Source organism: Pseudorasbora parva, chromosome 5 (assembly GCF_024679245.1).
Source record: "Pseudorasbora parva isolate DD20220531a chromosome 5, ASM2467924v1, whole genome shotgun sequence".
Classification (NCBI taxonomy): domain Eukaryota; kingdom Metazoa; phylum Chordata; class Actinopteri; order Cypriniformes; family Gobionidae; genus Pseudorasbora; species Pseudorasbora parva.
In genome coordinates, this window is record NC_090176.1 from 20,180,406 (window position 1) to 20,200,786 (window position 20,381).

A 20,381-nucleotide genomic window follows, 5' to 3' on the forward strand; every position below is an offset into this window, starting at 1 on the left:
TAGGGAAAGTTGTGAATGATGAGACAGGTGGAGTGAAGCACCAGCTCCCTCTTGTGGAAGCAAGACTTGTTGCTGGACATCACTTTGGGCCATTGCTGTAGCCTATATTACACTCTCTCAGATGAAGAATTTAGAATTGCATTGTAATCTGAACTGCAATTTGCAAAATATACACATACGTAGTGCGGTTACTTGGCTTGGGTTCCGATATTGCCGTTAACGGTCACAATGGCATGTAGTGCTTAAAAATGAATATAGCCTGAAATCACGAAGTTAATAGAGCGAATAAGTAGCCTTGCAGACTTACAAATTAAGGTGCCTGTCTTGCAAAAAAAATTAAAAAAAAAAACACATTTGTTTAAACGTCTTTAGGATAGTCTGCAGTTTGTACATTTAATATTAAAATAATAACTAAAGGGGATTTTTTATTTTTTTATTTTTTTATTTTTTTAGCCACGCCATGGTAGGAGGGGTACCAGTCACGGCCCTCGAATGCCCCACCACAGCGCCGACAGTAGAGAATGGTCACTCGTATAGCATCAGAGAATAAACCTCTAGCCACGAGACATGGTTAAATAACTCACCTTTTAGATCAACCTTTGGCCTGTCAAAGTCCTTCACGCACACTTACACGGCGCTAGATAACACCTGAGCAGAAGCAGGCAGCCACCTCCTTTAGGCTGGGACACTGAGGAGACTTCAGCAGGTGAGCGAAATCCACTTCTTCACAAAATAGATATACGTTTAAATATGATCTGCTTTGAGGGGAAATTTTCGATATGGAAAATCAGTCATGTCATTTTAAAGTTTTTATCGAATAGAATAGAATATAATAGACATTTAACTTACAATCTGGAAAATATATACAGTCATGCCCTTCGATTTTTTTTTTTTTATCAGAATAGAATAGAATAGAATAGAATAGAATAGAATAGAATAGAATAGAATAGAATAGAATAGAATAGAAATGCAACATTATTTGGAAAATATATTGTCATGTAATTTGAACATTTGTATAGACAAGAATAGCAATTTAACTTTGGGAAAATATATTACTTTCATTGAATAGTCATTTGACATTTTTATGAGCATAGAATAGAATTGTAAAATGTATTCATGTAATCATGGGAGCCTTAATCATAATATAATAAAATATAATAAAAATGTAATTTACAACTTGTAAAATATATTCAGAGTCATGTCATTTGAAAGTTTTTATCAGAATAGAATAGAATAGAATAGAATAGAATAGAATAGAATAGAATAGAATAGAATAGAACAGAATAGAATAGAATAGAATAGAACAGACATTTTTTGCCTGACCCCTAAGTTCTCACTGAATCTTGCTGCAATGATATCATGTGACTTCCTGACCTGTTTGACAGCTTAAGTCAAATTCTAGTTTTCAAATTATTTGTACCAGATGAGAAACCTGAAGCAAGTAGAATTAATTATTAAACAGGAGCAAGGAGGTTGTTTTAGGCATAATGTGTTGATGTGAAAACATTACCAGCTCATATAGCAGTTTATGGACCACTCAAGTGTGAGAAGGGTACTTCAGCTCTCTGCTGATGTGTGAGGTATTATGTAATTGATATGGCATCTGTGATGCTTGAATCTACAGCTAGATGTTTCTGCATTTTCCCCATGTCAAACATTTATGATTATGAACAAAGGCTGTAGGCAATCTTGCTAAGCCTCGATGACAGTTCCTCACGTGTGTGTGTTTTTGAAAAATTTTATGATTGGCATTCGTAATTACTAAGACAAGGTACAGGCGTTTTAGATCAAACAACTTTCAAACAACTTTCTTTCTTTCTTTCTTTCTTTCTTTCTTTCTTTCTTTCTTTCTTTCTTTCTTTCTTTCTTTCTTTCTTTCTTTCTTTCTTTCTTTCTTTCTTTCTTTCTTTCTTTCTTTCTGATCTGTAACTGTATAACTGCAGAGACAAAGTACAAGCGTTTAAGAGCAAAGTGTACTTGGACATAAACACATTTAGACACTTTGTTAACAATTAACAGTTGCGTCAGAGCGCTGACTCTATTATGTATTTATTTATTTACTTGACACATTCCTGGTCTTATTGTGCATATAATACATTTAATACATCAATTTAATACTCTTTTCTCCAATAATTTCATTTTTATTTGATATCTAACTAAATTTAGTATTGAATTTCATTTGAATTTCTGTTAAATAATAATAAAAAAAAACACTAGCTAAATAACCTGCACAGAAAAAATAAGTTGCAAATATCATTCCATGTTGACTTTAAACCTTAAGTGATTTACTGTAGATCGGCAGATGCACCCTAACACAGGGCGATGATTATATGGCCTTTGATAATTCGACATTACCCCAGTTATCACCTCCATATCAAGAACATAAGATTACATAATCATATCAGCATGGAAGTGTTCCCCTCTGTCTAATGTGCACTGGTCTGCTGTTATTGATTACTAGCACTTGTGATTTATCTCGAAACATTCAGTCATTATAATACTGCAACATATAGTGAGAAATGAAATCGGTTTCCCCTCACTCCATCGGTACTTTTTGGATTGTAATTACCAATTTTATCACCAAATGACTGGTATATAATAAACCGTGTGCATCTGATAAGATGTACCAAGAAGACAACATAATCACATAGATGACCTCAATGTGAAGGCAACACTGATCCCGCAATGTTTCCTAACAGGAAAAATGGCTGGGCCAATGCCACGTATAACTTCTCTGACCAAGCGAGAGGGACAGGGCTATGGCTTCTACCTCCGAGTGGAGCGCGGAGAGGAGGGACACCTGATCCGAGCCCTGGAGATGGGCGGCGTGGCTGAACTGGCCGGCCTGAAGGACGGAGACCGCATTATCAGAGTCAATGGAACTTTTGTGGACAATTTGGAGCACAGTCAGGTTTGACACTTTTGGAAATGGCCTTTCTGTACATGTTAGGTTAATCTCGTGATTGGGGCTACTGAAAGGAAAACAAAGAGTTTGGAGGTAAAGCTTGCACTTGTCTTTTTCTCGGGTCAGGTTGCAGATTTGGTGAGAAAGAGTGGGATGAGCGTCACGTTGCACGTTCTTGGAGAGGAGCCATATAAGACGGCCAAAGCAAAGGGTGTGAATCTTGCCGACCCTCAATCCCAGTCAGGTCAGAGCCAGCCCACCATGAATGGAGTGTCTGCACCAGCCGCTAAAGCCAAACTTTGTTATCTGCAAAAATCCAGCAGTGGATTTGGTTTCTCCTTAAAATCCACCAAAGGTAAGCTTTAAAACTCACATAGCCTGACAAACAGCATGTGCATTTAACACCAAGTCCACAATTTGGACCAAGAATAGACTACTTGTACGAAATAGACCATCTCACCAACATGCTACCATAGACAGAAAATGACAGAAATGTAAAACGTCTGTAGAAAAAAAATATCATCTGAATTTTTATCCATCCAAAAATAAAAATTCCAAAAAAGGGGTTTCACAGAGATGCACCAAAATTATTTTGGATTCCCAAAATAAACTCCCAGTAAAAAGTCCCGTTTATGTTAGTGCGGTTCACTCTTATATCCACCGATCGGGCAGGCAATCGCGGGTGGATGAGAGATAAATCATTGTGTTTGTTTGATAAATACATTTTGAGAGCCCTGTCAGAGAATTATTCTGGTTGCCGCTTTCAAAACAATCATTCCAGTGAACTGACAGGGGAGTTGAAGCTCATTAAATATGCAAATCTTATCCAATCCTAGCCGTGGGTGTTTATTTTCAAGTCTCCAGTGCGGCACGCCCATCAGAACCAAGCGTTTTGGAGAGAACCTCAAAACCAGTGTAGAAAATAGCCTATTACTTATTAGTTATGATGTTTTTTAATGTAAAACCACACGAACGTCATTAGTTGACCTCAGAAAAGAAATTAAAAGCCAGTTCATGACACCTTCAACATAATTTGTAGTTTGTGCATTGCAGTCAAGTGAAAATCACAGAAAGGCATAAATAATAAATCTATTAGGCAGTCTATTGGCGAAAGCGATTTTCTTCCGGCCTTCAAAAAAAAAAAAAAAGTTGCATTGTGAATGACGTAAGCGTGCTCTGGCTGACCGGCCCGATAAGTGCAATGTGAGTGCAGACCAGCGAGGTAGGGGGGAGGGGGGCAATCACGCTCGGGCACGGTACAAGGCAACCGTACCTAGTGTGAGTACACCCTAAAGAACATTTTAATAATCTGAAATGAACTATATATAATGAACCTTCTGTGCAAAAGAGAGATTTCATGTATGTAAAAGACTCTTAATGGAATCATAGATGCCAACACACACACACACACACACACACACACACACACACACACACACACACACACACACACACACACACACACACACACACACACACACACACACACACACACACACACACACACAGACACACACACACACGTCTGGTTCACTATCTTTGTGGGGACTCTCCATAGATTTAATGGTTTTTATACCGTACAAACTGTACATTCTATCCCGCTACACTGCCCCTGCCCCTAAACCTAGCCATCACAGGAAACATTCTGCATTTTTACTTTCTCAAAAAAACTCATCCTATATTATTTAAAAGCATTTTGAAAAGCCCAGGTTTAGCTACCCTTATGGGGACATTTGGTCCCCACAATGTAATATACACAAGGGCACACATACACACACAAAGCAGTAAATCTAGTTTAATTTGTCTTTCAGTCTAAATATCTTTTAAAGATGTGCCTCTAAACTGGTAAACGTTGGTAAATTCAGTCATTAGTTCATCCTCAGAAATGCTCATGGTCCGCTAGTCGGAATAGAGCTTGTTTTCCTGTGCTGTCAACAGTCAGTCTCAGGCTGAGAAAGTTAAAGGTTAACTCATTTTGTTAAGGCCTGTCCAGGATAAAATTAACTAATATGTTGATAATTGTCTGAAATATTTGGAATGGCACGTGACGTACTAACGGTAGTTATTTGTTTCAACCCTGTTTTCTCTCAGGTACTGATGGTGTATTCATGATTGACGTGGTGTCTGGAGGGGTAGCTGATCAGGCGGGTGTTAAGCTGGGTGATCGTTTGGTGGAGATAAACAGCGAAAATGTTGAGAGTCTCACCCATGATCAGATTGTGCAAAAAGTAAGTTAGATTTCCTTCCTAACTATAAAAACTCCTGTCTAGCATTCCCTCTTTGTCACCAATTTTATAGTACAGTAGCTTTAACGTTTTAGAAAAGCTTTAAAGGGACAATTCTGTCATTCTTTACTCACCCTCACGTCGTTCCAAACCTGTAGTATTTCTTTCTTCCGCAGAAAACAAAAGAATATATTTTGAAAACTGTTGATAACCATACAGGTTCCATTCCCATTGGCTTCCATTATATTTTTGTATGACCATACAATGAAAGTCAGAGGGACCCGAAACTGTTTGGTTACTGACATTCTTCAAAATATCTTATTTTGTCTTCCACAGAAGAACGAAGGTCATACAGGTTTAGAGCGACATGAGGGTGAGTGAATGATGACAGAATGTTTACTTTGTTAGGCCTTTTTACAAAGACTGTATTTATTTAATCATTTTTATGTTTTTTTTTTTTTTTTTTTGAGAACCGGTTTGATGTTTGCATGTTCAAAAACACTTTTTGACAATTTTTTTTTTATTTGATTTTTTTTTACATATTTTACATTGTTGCAGCTCTTCTCATGCTCTGTTTAGTTCATGACTTCATGTCTCTATGAAGCCCCTCTTTCGGCAGAGTTCTCTGATTGGTCTGCTGCACCAGTGTGTTGTGATTGGTCAACTGCTTCAAGTGTCTTTTTGTTGTAGTTGTTGTTTTTGGATATGCCTTGAACAGGAATTATATTATTATATATTGGAATATTGAGACGTGTACTTTTCTGGAAGAAAACGTAAGACTACAATCTAGTCGTTTCAGGGATTTCAGAAAGAGAATAAATCTCTTTGGAGTGATTTTGTGGTTTCTAACTTTCCATTCTCAAGCAGCAACATTACACATTACACAAGTTGTAAATGTAAAAAAAAAAAAAAAAAGTGTGTATGTTAGTTAAAAATGTACAACAATGTACAACCATGTATGCTGCTGTAGACCTTGACCCAACTGTTTTACCCCAGTTTACCCCAAATATCAATACTTGAGGAAAATATTATAACAATGTATTCCAATTGTTACTGTAGGTGAAAGCAGCCGGTGACAAAGTGATGCTTCTGCTGGTGGATGAAGATTCTGACAAATACTTCAAGAGCAAAGGCATTCGACCCGGGGTGGCTCATGCCACGGTCCGGCATCTCACACATAAGCCACACATCGCAGACATGATCAGGAGAACAGATGGTTATGGCTTCATCCTGAAGGAAGATCCTAAACTTGCAGGTGAGTGTGTGCTATGGTATGGATATCAACATGAAAGACACATTTACTTAAGTAAAATGTGTTATCATGGTCATATTGACTTTGCGGCATTGTCAAAGTTAGATGTAATCTTAATTAAATCTGCTTCAGTTGTCCGAATACTTCAAAAAATATTCTGGGTAAATAAAACCTTTCCAAGTGTCTTGGTGGATTGTATTTTGCTTCCTGCTAAGGGATTCTGTGGCAGTGCGCTTAACGATCAGCCAATGCATGTAAAAGTAGTTGTAGACATTGAATATTTAATAAGTCACAAGCTATTTATTCTTTTTGTAAGTAGAAAGAATTTCCTCCTTTCAATAGTAATTTTGCAGATGCATTTCATCTAAAGTGACTTACAATACACTAATTGCATGGACTTCTCTCTAGAGCAACCTAAGATTAAGTGCACTGCACACAAGGGAAATACAGCAAGATTGTAAGTTTCTGGGTCCTGGAAATTTGATGTTGGCAGCCCAGATTCTATTAACCATTGCATTACTATCATCCCTCTTGTCTAGCATGATGGTGCCAACTGAAGTTTATTGCAATGTAAGGACAATGTGCTTATGTTGGATAATTGAAATTGTGTAACTTAGGAATTTTGATAACGTGCAATGCAAAGTTTATCTACTGTAATGGATCTATGATGCTGTAAAAAAGCATTGCAGTGTGATTTAACAATGGAACAAACAGTCATAAGTTCGGTGATTTTGGGTGTAAATTGTAAAAGAAGGCATAACTATTTTATTTTTTTTTAAATTTGAAAAGTATTTGTGCCGCCTTAAAAATTGAACTTTAGTCTACTTGGATATTTGAGTTGGCTAAACTTAACATTTTAAGGCAGCACAGACACTTATTTTTTTAAGTTTATTTTATTTTTTTATTTTTTTACAGTGTAACAATATAATAAAACATTAATTTAATCAGCATTTGCTTATCATAAAAAAAAATGTATGAATACATATCCACATTTTCTTTTACATAAGTCAAGTCACCGTTAATTACATTTGAAATTTTCTTTATAAAAGACAGATTATTTCAAAGCAGCTTTATGGGTTAAACAGGAAAATAATGTTTCAATGTGCAAACTAAATGTAATTCTCTTGTAAAGCAGATCTAAAAACGACAATAGTAAACCAAAGTATATCAGTATATCACAAGTATATCAAAAATTAAATCAGTTTTATTCAGCTAAAACAATCCTGACACTCTTGTATTGTTTGTCTTCTTTTGTGTGAGCTCTGAGCTTTGAGCATGCTCGAGCTGCATGCTCTTCTGTCCTTGGCATGTTTGGTGTGAGCACATGGCTTGTCATGTGTTTCTTTGTACCATGTGTTTTCATGATTGTCTTACCTCACCCACCTGATGCTTCCTGATTATTGGTTCATTTTCACCACCTGTTGTCCATTGTTACCTTCTTTTGTTTGCTCCCTTTTTATTCTCCTTGTGTTTGAAGTCCTGTTCTGGATCGTTGTCAAACATCCCTTCTTTTTTCCTGCTCTTCAAGTAGTCTAGTCTAGTCTACTGTAGTCTAGTCAAGTCTGTTTTTCCCCCTTCGGGGTAGATTTTGTTTGTCTTGTTTTACTTTATTTTTATAATAAAAGCCCATCAACAAAACTAGTAATAGGGGCTAGTAATGTCTAATCACGCTCAAATTAAAGCACACAGACGCAGGCGGATCATTTCCATAATGACCAAGGCGATCTACCAAGAGCAGTCGAAATTAGCGTTTTTTGACTGGTAAATAATGGCACAAATCACTTTGCATGATTAATTTAAATACTCTCCTCCCATAAATGTTGCGGCTGAAAGGGAAACTCCTACAAATACATATGCAATAAGGTCAGCTGCAAAACTGTCCACCCCTTTTCAGCACTAACTTCTCACTGCGTGTCTTCTGTAAATCCTGATTGTCATTTTTTTTAAGCCAAAAGAGGGTTTTTGCTGGCGCAAACTGTTAGTAAATCTGGCCCTTAGTATAAATAGCATCTAACAACAATTTTTACTTAGTTTAGCATTTAATGCTAATAGCTGCTGCCTGATTAAATTCATATATTTGTATTAGAACTAATACATTAATTCCACTTTTAATAACAGACTTTCTGAAAATATTTTTATTTGTGTAATATTTCAGTATTTGATTCCTGTCAATACTGTTTTTATACATTTACTGTATTCTTTTTTTAGGTCATTACATTGGAGAAATAGACAAAGGAAGCTCTGCGGAGCGAGCAGGACTGAAGAATATGGACCGACTAGTGGCAGTGAATGGAGAGGAAATTGATAACTGCACACATGAACAGGTGGTGAAAAAAATATCTAAAGAAGGAAACAAGTGCTGCCTTCTGTTGTTGGATGCTGAAACTGAGAAAATTTACAAATTGGTGAGTCCTTTTCATTCACTTGATTGACCACAAAAAAAAAAAAAAAAACAGTCCAAATGTGTTGTACCCAGTCTCTTAATGAGTCATGGGTGTGTTTAGGTGTAACGTGCAATAAACCAGAGTCTCATCTCCCATTCCCTTTAAAAGCCAATTGCGCTTGCACCATGGCGGATTCGCTATTTACATGGATGTATTTGCGAGCGGAAAGACTGAACATTTCTCCAGTGAGGAATCCTTATTGATAGAACCCATGCACAGTTACAAAGTTACTTATAGTATGCCTAATGTGGAACAACAAAAATTGTAATCTTAAAGGCAAAATATGGATTTTGGATTAAATTGTCCAAAACAACTACCACAATGGGTAACACTTGATTTTGATGGTCCCTTTGGAACATTCTGTTATATAAATAAAGTTGCACCTACATGTCAACTAACTGTCATTAGAGTATTAGTAGACTGTCTGCTTACTATCTGCAAACTCTTTATTGTGATGGTCCTTCAACAGACAGTCTACTGACTATAAGTAACTTTGCAACTACATGTCAACATATTCTATAACCCTAAACCTACCAGTCTGCAAATACTCTAACACTCTATATTGAGAGTTAAGAGCATGAAGGTGCAATGCTAATTATAGTCAACAATGTGTTAAAGGACCATCAAAATAAAGTGAAACCAAACAAGGTTATATAGTTTGTTGACGTGTGTTCTTACATTATCCCACATTTCCAACATCATTCCAGAGAATGAGCTATTTTAACTAATTAATAACTCACCCATAAACATGATTTACATGAGTCCTGTCGGATGCCACACATTGAGTGCGTTTACATGCACACCAGTAAGCTGATAACTCCAAAAAATCAGCTTATTGAAATAACCAGTTTTCCCCATTTACATGCAAACCAGTAAACGGACAACGCAAGTAAACCGCGTTTATATGACTATTTATAAACCGGGTTATTCCTTGTAGTGACGTCAAAAATAATAATGTCTGTATATCTGTCTGAGTTTTTCAAATGTTACGTCAGTTGTGATGTTAAATAAAGCGTGCCCCGTGTCAGCGGGAGATTTACGGCTCATGTTATGCAGCGTTTTGACTGAACCTCCTCTAGGCTACTTCTGCTACATGAGAAAAGAGAACACATCTTTACAATTTCCTGGGTCTTAAACGAGTCTACGTTTGTGATATATGTACTTATTTCATGCAAACACTAGCTCGCTCTGTCTGGATGCGTTTAAATCTGCTCTAAGTTTTGTGTTTTTGTCCCCTATCACACATCGAGAAATCGAGGTAAGAGACAAAAAAACTACCTGTTCCGACCGGATTATCCTTACGCCGTTTATGACATTACTCCGATAAAAGAAAACAGGTTACCGTGTTTACATGACCATGTTCATTGTCGGCTTATTGGGCATAATCGGCTTAAGAACGTGCATGTAAATGCGATCATTGACTACAAAACTTACATACTGTGCTTTTAAATATTCCATTTGCATTTGTACATTATACATTACATTCTTAACTAAATTTTTGATAAATATTGTATTGTCAAGGGTGGTGCTTCTCCACTTCTTTACTGGGAGGAAATGAGAGGATCCCTGCCCGGCTATCCTGAGCATGAACCTGCTCCAGCAGTGCCCGTGCCTGTCCCGGCTGTACCTACCCCGGCTGTACATGCCCCGGCTATACCTGCCCCATCAGATGGGGAGCACAAACCCAAACTGTGCCGGCTGGCAAAGACCGCTGCTGGATTCGGTTTCCATCTCAATGGCATCCAGGGAGTTAATGGACAGTACATCAAAGAGGTCTGAGAAATGACTTACACTCACGTTTCTAGAAAGCTTGTCTATAGGATTGTCTGTTTCTATAGGTTCAAAGGGGATAGTTCACCCGAAAAGTCTGTCTTCTTCTTTTCACCATCATGGCATTTCAAACTTGTTTGACTAATTGTCTTCAGCAGAACACAAAAGGAGATTATTTGAAGAATATCCCTGCTGTTTTTGTGCATTTAATAAAAGTGACTAGTGTCTGTCAAGCTCCAAAATATCAGAAGAGGACCATAAACGTATCATAAGTGTCTATAAACCATATAATCCAGGTGCCATATGCTCAAAATGTAGGTATACATTTAAAGTGTAATTTGACAATTTGAATTGTATATAATATTTCCATCCATTTTGGATTTCAGTTTTAACATTAATATAATAAACTTCATGTTATGTATTTTTGTCAGTAATATATACCTGAAACTATTAAAAATAAAGATGTATATATTATTGTGAAAGAAGACAAAGCACCTTTATGATACTTTTATGGTGCTTTTGTCATTTTGAAGTTTAGGAGACTCGCTCATTCACTTTATATGTAAAATAGTGGACAGTAAAATTCAACAACAAAAAAAAATCTTAAAATATTGGTTCACACATATCCTTCAGATACAGAACATCAAGTGCAACATGTTCCTGGACATCTTTTCATCTTTTTTTTTTTTGATCCTGGAACAACATTCCATTCAACCAACCAGTTGTTACAGTGTTATGTTGTCCTCAAACATAGCACAAATTATGTTGATCCAGGAATGTCTAAATTGGCAAAATCAGGATCTGCGAACATGAGAAAATGTCTTCTTTTTTAACTTTTTTTATTTGGAGCTAATTAATCCTTTAATGAATTTCCTGCCAGGTGGTGAAAGGTGGAGCAGCAGACAGAGCTGGACTGGAGGATGACGATATTGTTGTGGAGGTGAATGGGGTTAATGTGGAAATGAGCACACATGGGGAAGTTGTTGACCTCATCCGCAAGAGCGGAGACACGCTGGTCCTTCTCGTGGCTGAGAGGACAGCCTATGACCACCTGAAAGCAAAAGGGATCGCCATCACCCCTCAGCTGCTGAACAAAGAGCCCTCCCCTGATGTCCCAGCACCAGCTCGTGCTCAAGAGGACCAAAGGAAAGATGCAGAACGAGACAGTGAAAGACCAGCCACCCCACCAGCTCAAACCCGTTCAAGGGTCAGTACTGCATTTCAACATTTCCCATTCTCAGCAGACAGAAAAAATAAGAGAGATTTTCAACATTCACAATACCCCACATTAATACTTTTTCCCTTCTGTCATAATGTACTCACCATCATGTCATTCCAAACCTGTTTGATTTTTTTCTTCTTCTGTAAGACATAAAAAAGAAATGATGAAGATTGTACTTATTTTAAGGGCCAGATTGACTAAACAGGGCAAATTAGCACGAGAGCGAAATTCAACAAAAGTGCCGATGGGAGTGGAAAATTTAGTATATGACCTACTGACGACGCACAGATTGAAGACAGACACAGCCGGATCACCATCATGACCACCAGTTATCGTTTGGGGTAACACTTTACTTGAAGGGGTGTGCATAAGACTGACATGACACCTTCATAATCATGACATGACACGTGTCATGAATATGAAGGAGTTTTATGCATCTTTATGACAACTGTCATTAAGTGTCATTCGCTTAATTATGTCATTTTTAATGCAATGATGACATTTCGGAGTTGTCTTTGTTATGACAACTTGACATAAACCAATACATCATAACCTGTCAGTGTCTTTGTCATGACAACTTGACATTACCAAGACAACATAACCTGTCATAAACATGACATAACAGATTATCAAATTTGAGAAACTTACTTAGCTTATAGGGTTAACCTTAAACTGTTATGTGGTTGGTTTTGATGTTGACTGAGGCCATTATAATGTCATTAATTTTTTTCAGTGGCACAAGTTTAATTTGTCATTAAAATGTAATTAGGTGTTAATACGCTGTCAAATTATTTTTTAATAACAGCATCATTAATATTTTTCAGTTCACAATGTTTTATTTTATTTTTTAAGTTTCCTCCACCAGCTTCAACAGAAGTTTAGATAATAGACAATTTCAAATGTCTTAAAAATATAAAAAGGAGTTTGAGAAATAAAATCAATCATTTAATTTTTAAGACCTGCCCTCTCACAGAACTGACTCTTAAAAACACAAGGCATGAATTTACACAGGTGACCAGCACCAATTAACGCAAAAAGGGGAAAACACGCACACAAATAATGGCCATTACACAAAATAAACATATATATATCAACATCATATACACACATAAACAAACACAGAAAAATAACACTTTGTCAAATGACTTCACTTTATAAATTATCTTCCGATGAATAAAAATAAGAGGAATAGTCTTTAGAGCCCCACCCCGGGCTGAACAAGGAATGGTTGTCGCTAGAGCCTAGGCCGGAACATTATATATAAGGCAAACGTTTCCGCCCGAACCCCTTTAGACGGTGCACCAGCAAACGGGACTCCGACATAACAAACGGAATGGTAAGAATAAACTCAAACTATTCGTTAAAGAGTGAGCGAAAGTTTAAATAAAGTATATTAAACCCAAAATAACGTTGTTGTGAATTGTTTTTACTTACTGCAAACTAAATTGACATTAAACACCTAAACAAACTAACCTGACTGAGGCTCTGCCAACAACTGTTACAGCGTACACATAACCAGTGGTGCCACCATAGACATCATCATATAGGTGTATATGTCTATGCCACTCTATTAATCCAGTTATATTAATAGTTTTTAATGACTCTGTACGATTTTCTCTATGATGCCATATTTCAGGTCAAGCTAAATATTCATGACACTTTTATAAAATAATTTGACAGAGTATTGACACTTAATGACATATTAATGACAAATTCAACTTGTACCACTGTAGTTTAGGTCAGGAAATATATTCATGACAATGTTATGAAATAATTTGACACAGTATTGACAGTTAATGACATGTTAATGACAAATTCAACTTGTACCACTGTAGTTTAGGTCAAGAAATATATTCATGACACTGTTATGAAATAATTTGACACAGTATTGACACTTAATGACATGTAAATGACAAATTAAATTTATAAAAAAATCATGACATTATAATAGCCTAATGACAGCCAACATCAAAACCAACCACATGACAGTTTATTAATAATAATAATAATAGTAATAGATTTTATTTATAACGCACTTTTCATTCCGAAGAATCTCAAAGTGCAACAAAGGGAAAAAATAACAATACATGAATAACAAGTAAAAATTACATCTCAACATCATGCCGGACGCTGATGACGCTAGCCTGGTGCAAACTTCAGCCACCATGCAGCTCAAGCCCGAGGGAGACCACCAGTGAGCAGCCGACACCCAGAAGAGAGAGCAGCCGCAGCGAGCAACATTAAATGTCCTTCAAACCAAAACCAACCACAAATTCAAACAAAAACAGAAGAGAAGCGGTGAAAAAACGGCAAACAACGTCCTCTCAGTGGCTGCCAGCAATCAGCAACAGTCCCAATTGTAGCTCTGACTGTTAGACTAGTCACAAAAATAAGAAAATAAAATAAAATCTAAATTTAATAGTAAAGCTAACATGATTTGTGGGTGGAGAAGCGGCGAACAGACAACGCAAGCATCCTCTCCCCCACGTTGCCTAACAACTAATGTAATGTAAACCCAAAAAGCTAAGTAGTTTCTTAAATTTGATCATCTGCTATGTCATTTCATGTCTGTTTATGACAGGTTATGTTGTCTTGGTAATGTCAAGTTGTCATGACAAAGACACTGACAGGTTATGATGTATTGGTTTATGTCAAGTTGTCATAACAAAGACAACTCCGAAATGTCATCATTGCATTAAAAATGACATAATTAAGCGAATGACACTTAATGACAGTTGTCATAAAGATGCATAAAAACTCCTTCATATTCATGACAAGTGTCATGTCATGATTATGAAGGTGTCATGTCAGTCTTATGCACACCCCTTCAAGTAAAGTGTTACCTCGTTTGGTTTAAGACACGCATTTTTAGGCGGTACATAATGGCTCAAATACCAGTAAATTGATGAGCGCAAACCTTAGTAAATCATCTTGCGTGACTCATTTAAAAACTCTTCTCCCATAAATTTAGCATCTGAAAGGGAAACTCCTTTGTAAATTATGACAGTTGTTTTTAACGGCAAAAGAGGGTTAATAAATCTGGCCCTGGTTCTTCTGAATATAATAATAATAATAATAATAATAATAGATTTTATTTAGAATGCACTTTTCATTCCGAAGAATCTCAAAGTGCAACAAAGGGGGGAAAAAATAACAAAAAATGAATAACAAGTAAAAATATAGAATACTACAAACAATCAACCAACACAAAAAAAAAACAGAACAGAAACAGAGCTGATGGTGAACAGAAACAGAGCTGATGGTGAACAGAAACAGAGCTGATGGTGAACAGAAAACAGATCTGATGGTGAACAGAAACAGAGCTGATGGTGAACAGAAAACAGAGCTGATGGTGAACAGAAACAGATCTGATGGTGAACAGAAACAGAGCTGATGGTGAACAGAAAACAGAGCTGATGGTGAACAGAAACAGAGCTGATGGTGAACAGAAACAGAGCTGATGGTGAACAGAAAACAGATCTGATGGTGAACAGAAACAGAGCTGATGGTGAACAGAAAACAGAGCTGATGGTGAACAGAAACAGAGCTGATGGTGAACAGAAACAGAGCTGATGGTGAACAGAAACAGATCTGATGGTGAACAGAAACAGAGCTGATGGTGAACAGAAAACAGAGCTGATGGTGAACAGAAACAGAGCTGATGGTGAACAGAAAACAGAGCTGATGGTGAACAGAAACAGAGCTGATGGTGAACAGAAACAGAGCTGATGCTGATGGTGAACAGAAACAGAGCTGATGGTGAACAGAAAACAGCTGATGGTGGAAGTCTCTGTTAGCTCCGCAGCACACTGTGGTCCACTCCATGTTTTAAATTTCTCCCAGTGGCAGTGTCCTGAATGATGTCGTCGAGGCATGACAGCTGAAGACCAGATGATGGGTCTTCATGACGTTTCAGACGGTGGGGATCGCCGCAGCACCATGCAGGAGGCAGACAAAGCTCTCCGGGCACTTCTATGGACACACCGGGGTCGGCGCAGAAGTCCAAGCCGCTCCACGGCCGCAATGCAAGACGGAACAGCGGCGCAGCCGAGAAGCGTAACATCCCAACATCATGCCGGACGCCGATGACGCTGGCCCGGATGACGCTAGCCCGGTGCAAACTTCAGCCACCATGCAGCTCAAGCCTGAGGGAGACCACCAGTGAGCAGTCGCAGCAAGCAACATCAAATGTCCTTCAAACCAGAACCAACCGCAGCAATTCAAACAAACATTATAGAAGCGGTGGAAAACGGCGAACAACGTCCTCTCAGTGGCTGCCAGCAATAAGGCAACAGTCCCAATTGTAGCTCTGACTGTTAGACTAGTCACAAACATAATAAAATAAAATAAAATCTAAATCTAATAGTAAATTAACATGATTTGTGGGTGGACAATGTGAATAAGTTGTGTTTGGAATGGCATGAATTTGAGCAAATATTATTTTATTTTATTTTGTCGGGGGGGGGGGGGGGGTTAAGACCATTTCTTTCAAAAGTTTGGGGGTCAGTTACTTTCTTATTCAAATAATTGCTTTTCTTTTGAGCTTTCTGTTCATCAAAGAAGTCTGAAAAACAACTTTTTTCCAACTCTATAATAATATATACAGGTCCTTCTAAAAAAATTAGCATATTGTGATAAAGTTCATTATTTTCCATAATGTAATGATAAAATTTTTACTTTCATATATTTTAGATTCATTGCACACCAACTGACATATTTCAGGCCTTTTATTGTTTTAATACTGATGATTTTGGCATACAGCTCATAAAAACACACAATATCCTATCTCAAAAAAAATCAACTGATTTCTTTTTTAAAATCAGTTTCCCTGAATCAACTAATTAACTCTAAACACCTGCAAAAGATTCCAGAGGCTTTTAAAAACTCCCAGCCTGGTTCATTACTCAAAACCACAATCATGGGTAAGACTGCCGACCTGACTGCTATGCAGAAGGCCATCATTGACACCCTCAAGCGAGAGGGTAAGACACAGAAAGAAATTTCTGAACGAATAGGCTGTTCCCAGAGTGCTGTATCAAGGCACCTCAGTGGGAAGTCTGTGGGAAGGAAAACGTGTGGCAAAAAACGCTGCACAGCGAGAAGAGGTGACCGGACCCTGTGGAGGACCGATTCCAGACCTTGGGGGACCTGCGGAAGCAGTGGACTGAGTCTGGAATAGAAACATCCAGAGCCACCGTGCACAGGCGTGTGCAGGAAATGGGCTACAGGTGCCGCATTCCCCAGGCCAAGCCACTTCTGGGCTACAGAGAAGCAGCACTGAACTGGTCCAAAGTACTTTTTTCGGATGAAAGCAAAATTTGAATGTAATTCGGAAATCAAGGTGCTAGAGTCTGGATGCAAATTTTTTTAGAAGGACCTGTAGAGTAATTATGCTGAAAATTCTGCTTTGCATCACAGGAATTTCACAGTATTACTCTATTTTTGATCAAATAAATGCAGCCTTGGTGACCATAAAAGATATAAACAAATCTTAACCACCACAAACCTTTAAGCATTATAGAGTATTGGGATTGCATTTTTTTTTTTTTTTTTTTTTAATGTTCTGAGCCTGAGCTATATCTGTATGTAGGTATAACTATGCCATAAAGTCACGACTGAATCCTAAGAGATACTAACTCCAGCATCTTTTCATCCTAGGCTTCTTCTTCTTCATCGTCGTCATCATCATCATCCTCATCAGCATCAGAAGCAAGTGAGGACGAAAGACTCTGAGCACACCACACTTTCGTGTACCAAAAGAGACTTTCAATAGTAACACTTTATTTTAGTGTTCTTGTTACACGTTATATGTAGCAATAACAGTAAATTATGCATAATTACATGCAACTAACCCTAAACCTAACACTAATCCTAACACTATAGCTGGGGTTTTCATACGTTATAATGCCATGGACCTCCAAATCTGATGAATATTCCGTGAGTGACCCTTCATAATCTATACAGAGGGGCAAAAAAGTATTTAGTCACCCACCAATTGTGCAAGTTCTCCCACCTAAAAAGATGAGAGTTCTGTAATTTTCATTATAGGTACACTTCAACTATGAGACAGAATGAAAAAAAAATCCAGAAAAATCACACGGTCTGATTTTTTAAAATAATTTATTTGCAAATTATAGCGGAAAATAAGTATTTGGTCACCTACAAAAAAAGCAAGATTTCTGGCTCTGACAGACCTGTAACTTCTTTAAGAGGCCCCTTAGAACCATCTAGAGGACCCCTGGAGGTCCCCGGACCACGATTTGAAAACCCCTGCACTATATTAAGTACTAAGTACATGTTGATAATTAACATTATTCAGTACTTAAATATATAGTTACACTGTAACAAGGACACCTTAAAATAAAGTGTAACCCTTTAAATACTGTGATTTAGTGACAGGTCGATTCGCTTACCTGATCAACTACTGCACAATCTATTAAGAGAGAAAATGTCCATTTGGACAAGAGACTAAGACCACTGATTAAAGAATTTTAGTAAGGATATCAAATGTGACAGATTATTTCTGTACTGCTTTCATTGAGATCTACAACAAAACGATTCTAATTAAATGCTTTTTAAACGTTTGATGCATAAAATATTAAATTACAAGCAGTTACGGACTTTCAGAAAATGTATACTTCTTGATGTGTAATTTATTCTATGGGATGTTTTTTGTCATTTTTCTGGTGGATATCTATTGAATAAAAACTGCTCTATTTGATGTGATATCAAATCCAATTCTTTGTAATCAATCCTTATTTTGAAGGTGCATTTAGCAAGTTATTTAGCAAGTGATGGCATTGCTGTTCTTCATGTTCCAATAACACGGTGTTATAAGAAAATGGTTTATGTAAATTACACTGAAACTAGCCATTTTAGGAGAATTAAAGTTGGCATGCAATTGAAGTTGCGATAGTTGCATCCGAGTTAAACACTGGACTTGAATTTGTCCATTGGGAATTGATTAAATGGTTGCAGATTGCTATTGGTCAATCTCATCAAAATAAATGATAAAATAAGAATTGACTATTTTGATTTCAAGGTGTCTTCTATACCTGTCGAAAAAAGAAAAGGAAGTTGACACTCGTTTTTGATTTTGTCTTTCTGTCTTCAGATCTTTTCTGCTTCTTTGGCCGTAATCTCCCATTGTCTCCACTGGTAAAGCGAATAAGTGTAGATGGATTTACACCATGTCGGAATTACCATAATTACGAGATTTCAACTTGTAAAAAGTGTTATCGTAGCACATAGAATTTTCTGACACGCGTGACCACTGTAATACATGACTGCTGCAGATTAATTTTGCTATAGAAACGTGTAATTCTGAGTCCAAGGACGTGAACTGCTCTGAGTAGAACTTCACAGGTTGTCATCTAGTAATTACAGTAATCACAACGTGTGTGAACGCAAAGTGTGTGAACACAGCATGTGTTTTGTTGGGTTTCCCTACAGGGGTGCCCATCCTGTTCCTGGAGATCCTGCTAAATTTAGTACAGACAGGTGTGTTGGAGCTGAGTTGTAACTGAACACTGCAGGTAACTAGATCTCCAGGCACAGAACTGACCACGTAAAATCACAGTGGGTTCAGCGCATGCTGAGGTGCACAGTTCACAAAAGTTGCCAGCTTTCTGCTGAGTCAATAGCTACAGACCTCCAAACTTTGTGTGGCCTTCAAATTAGCTCAATAACAGTGTGTAGAGAACTTCATGGAATGGGTGTCCATGGCTTAGCAGCTGCATCCAAGCCTTAAATCACCAAGTGCAATGGAAAGCGTCAGATGCAGTGGTGTAAAGCACACCAGCACTGGACTCAGTGGAGATGTGTTCTCTGGAGTGACGAATCACGCTTCTCTGTCTGGCAATCCGAAGGACAAGTCTGGGTTTGGCGGTGCCTGACTGCATTGTGTCAAGTGTAAAGTTTGGTGGAGGTGTTTGGAGGATTGTGGTGCGGAGTTGTTTTTCAGGGGTTGAGCTTGGCCCCTTAATTCCATTGAAAGGACCAAGACATTTTGGACAATTTCATGCTCCCAACTTTGTGAGTTGCAAACAGTTTGGGGATGGCCGCTTCGTGTTCCAATATGGAATCGCGATTTGCAATCGCAATTTGGTATCGCGGTCGGTACTTTTGACAAAACTATGCGCATCTAAAGACAGGCTTCCCAAAACTTTTGGCAATATGGTGTATAAAGTAAGCTAGGGAAAAAAAAGTATGTGACAAAAGAAGTATACCCGTACTCATAAAAGAGTAGGCAATAATTCCCCGGATGACCTACTCCTCTTGGGGAGATTCTGAAGTGTACATACAAAGGAGACTTTACCATCCAATGAGGCCACAGGAGAGGATTTATGACTGGCATTGAAGCGTGCAATTTTTTCCCCAAACTAGTTCAGCAGAAATGGCGTCCTGCACCTAATTTAATTGGTTAAGGATAGGGTTAGGGATACATTTTTGGTGTAGGCAATCATTACTATGACATTACCAATAAAATCTTAAGGATCTGCAGCAGGGTGGATTTTCCGCTCAACTGGTCTGGAGGAAAAAAAATCACGGCAGTGAAGCGCCG

At 37.7% G+C, this 20,381-nt stretch overlaps 1 protein-coding gene across 1 annotated transcript; it reads left to right on the forward strand.

Annotated features, from left to right (window-relative positions):
* Positions 1-567: 567 nt before the first annotated feature.
* pdzk1 (PDZ domain containing 1) lies at positions 568-18,537 on the forward strand. The gene is made up of 9 exons (XM_067443438.1): positions 568-706; positions 2,700-2,911; positions 3,032-3,260; positions 4,997-5,133; positions 6,190-6,385; positions 8,591-8,787; positions 10,348-10,599; positions 11,477-11,803; positions 17,477-18,537. The coding sequence occupies exons 2-9, from the start codon at positions 2,705-2,707 to the stop codon at positions 17,549-17,551; spliced, it is 1,620 nt and encodes a 539-aa protein (XP_067299539.1). The 5' UTR covers positions 568-706; positions 2,700-2,704; the 3' UTR covers positions 17,552-18,537.
* The last annotated feature ends 1,844 nt before the right edge of the window (positions 18,538-20,381 follow it).

Bases quoted from the DNA above. Each gene is read 5' to 3' on its own strand.
- pdzk1 (XM_067443438.1), top strand. From the start codon at position 2,705: ATGGCTGGGCCAATGCCACGTATAACTTCTCTGACCAAGCGAGAGGGA. The intron at 8,788-10,347 runs GTGAGTCCTTTT...TGTATTGTCAAG, and splicing joins CTGAGAAAATTTACAAATTG to GGTGGTGCTTCTCCACTTCT. The intron at 10,600-11,476 runs GTCTGAGAAATG...ATTTCCTGCCAG, and splicing joins ATGGACAGTACATCAAAGAG to GTGGTGAAAGGTGGAGCAGC.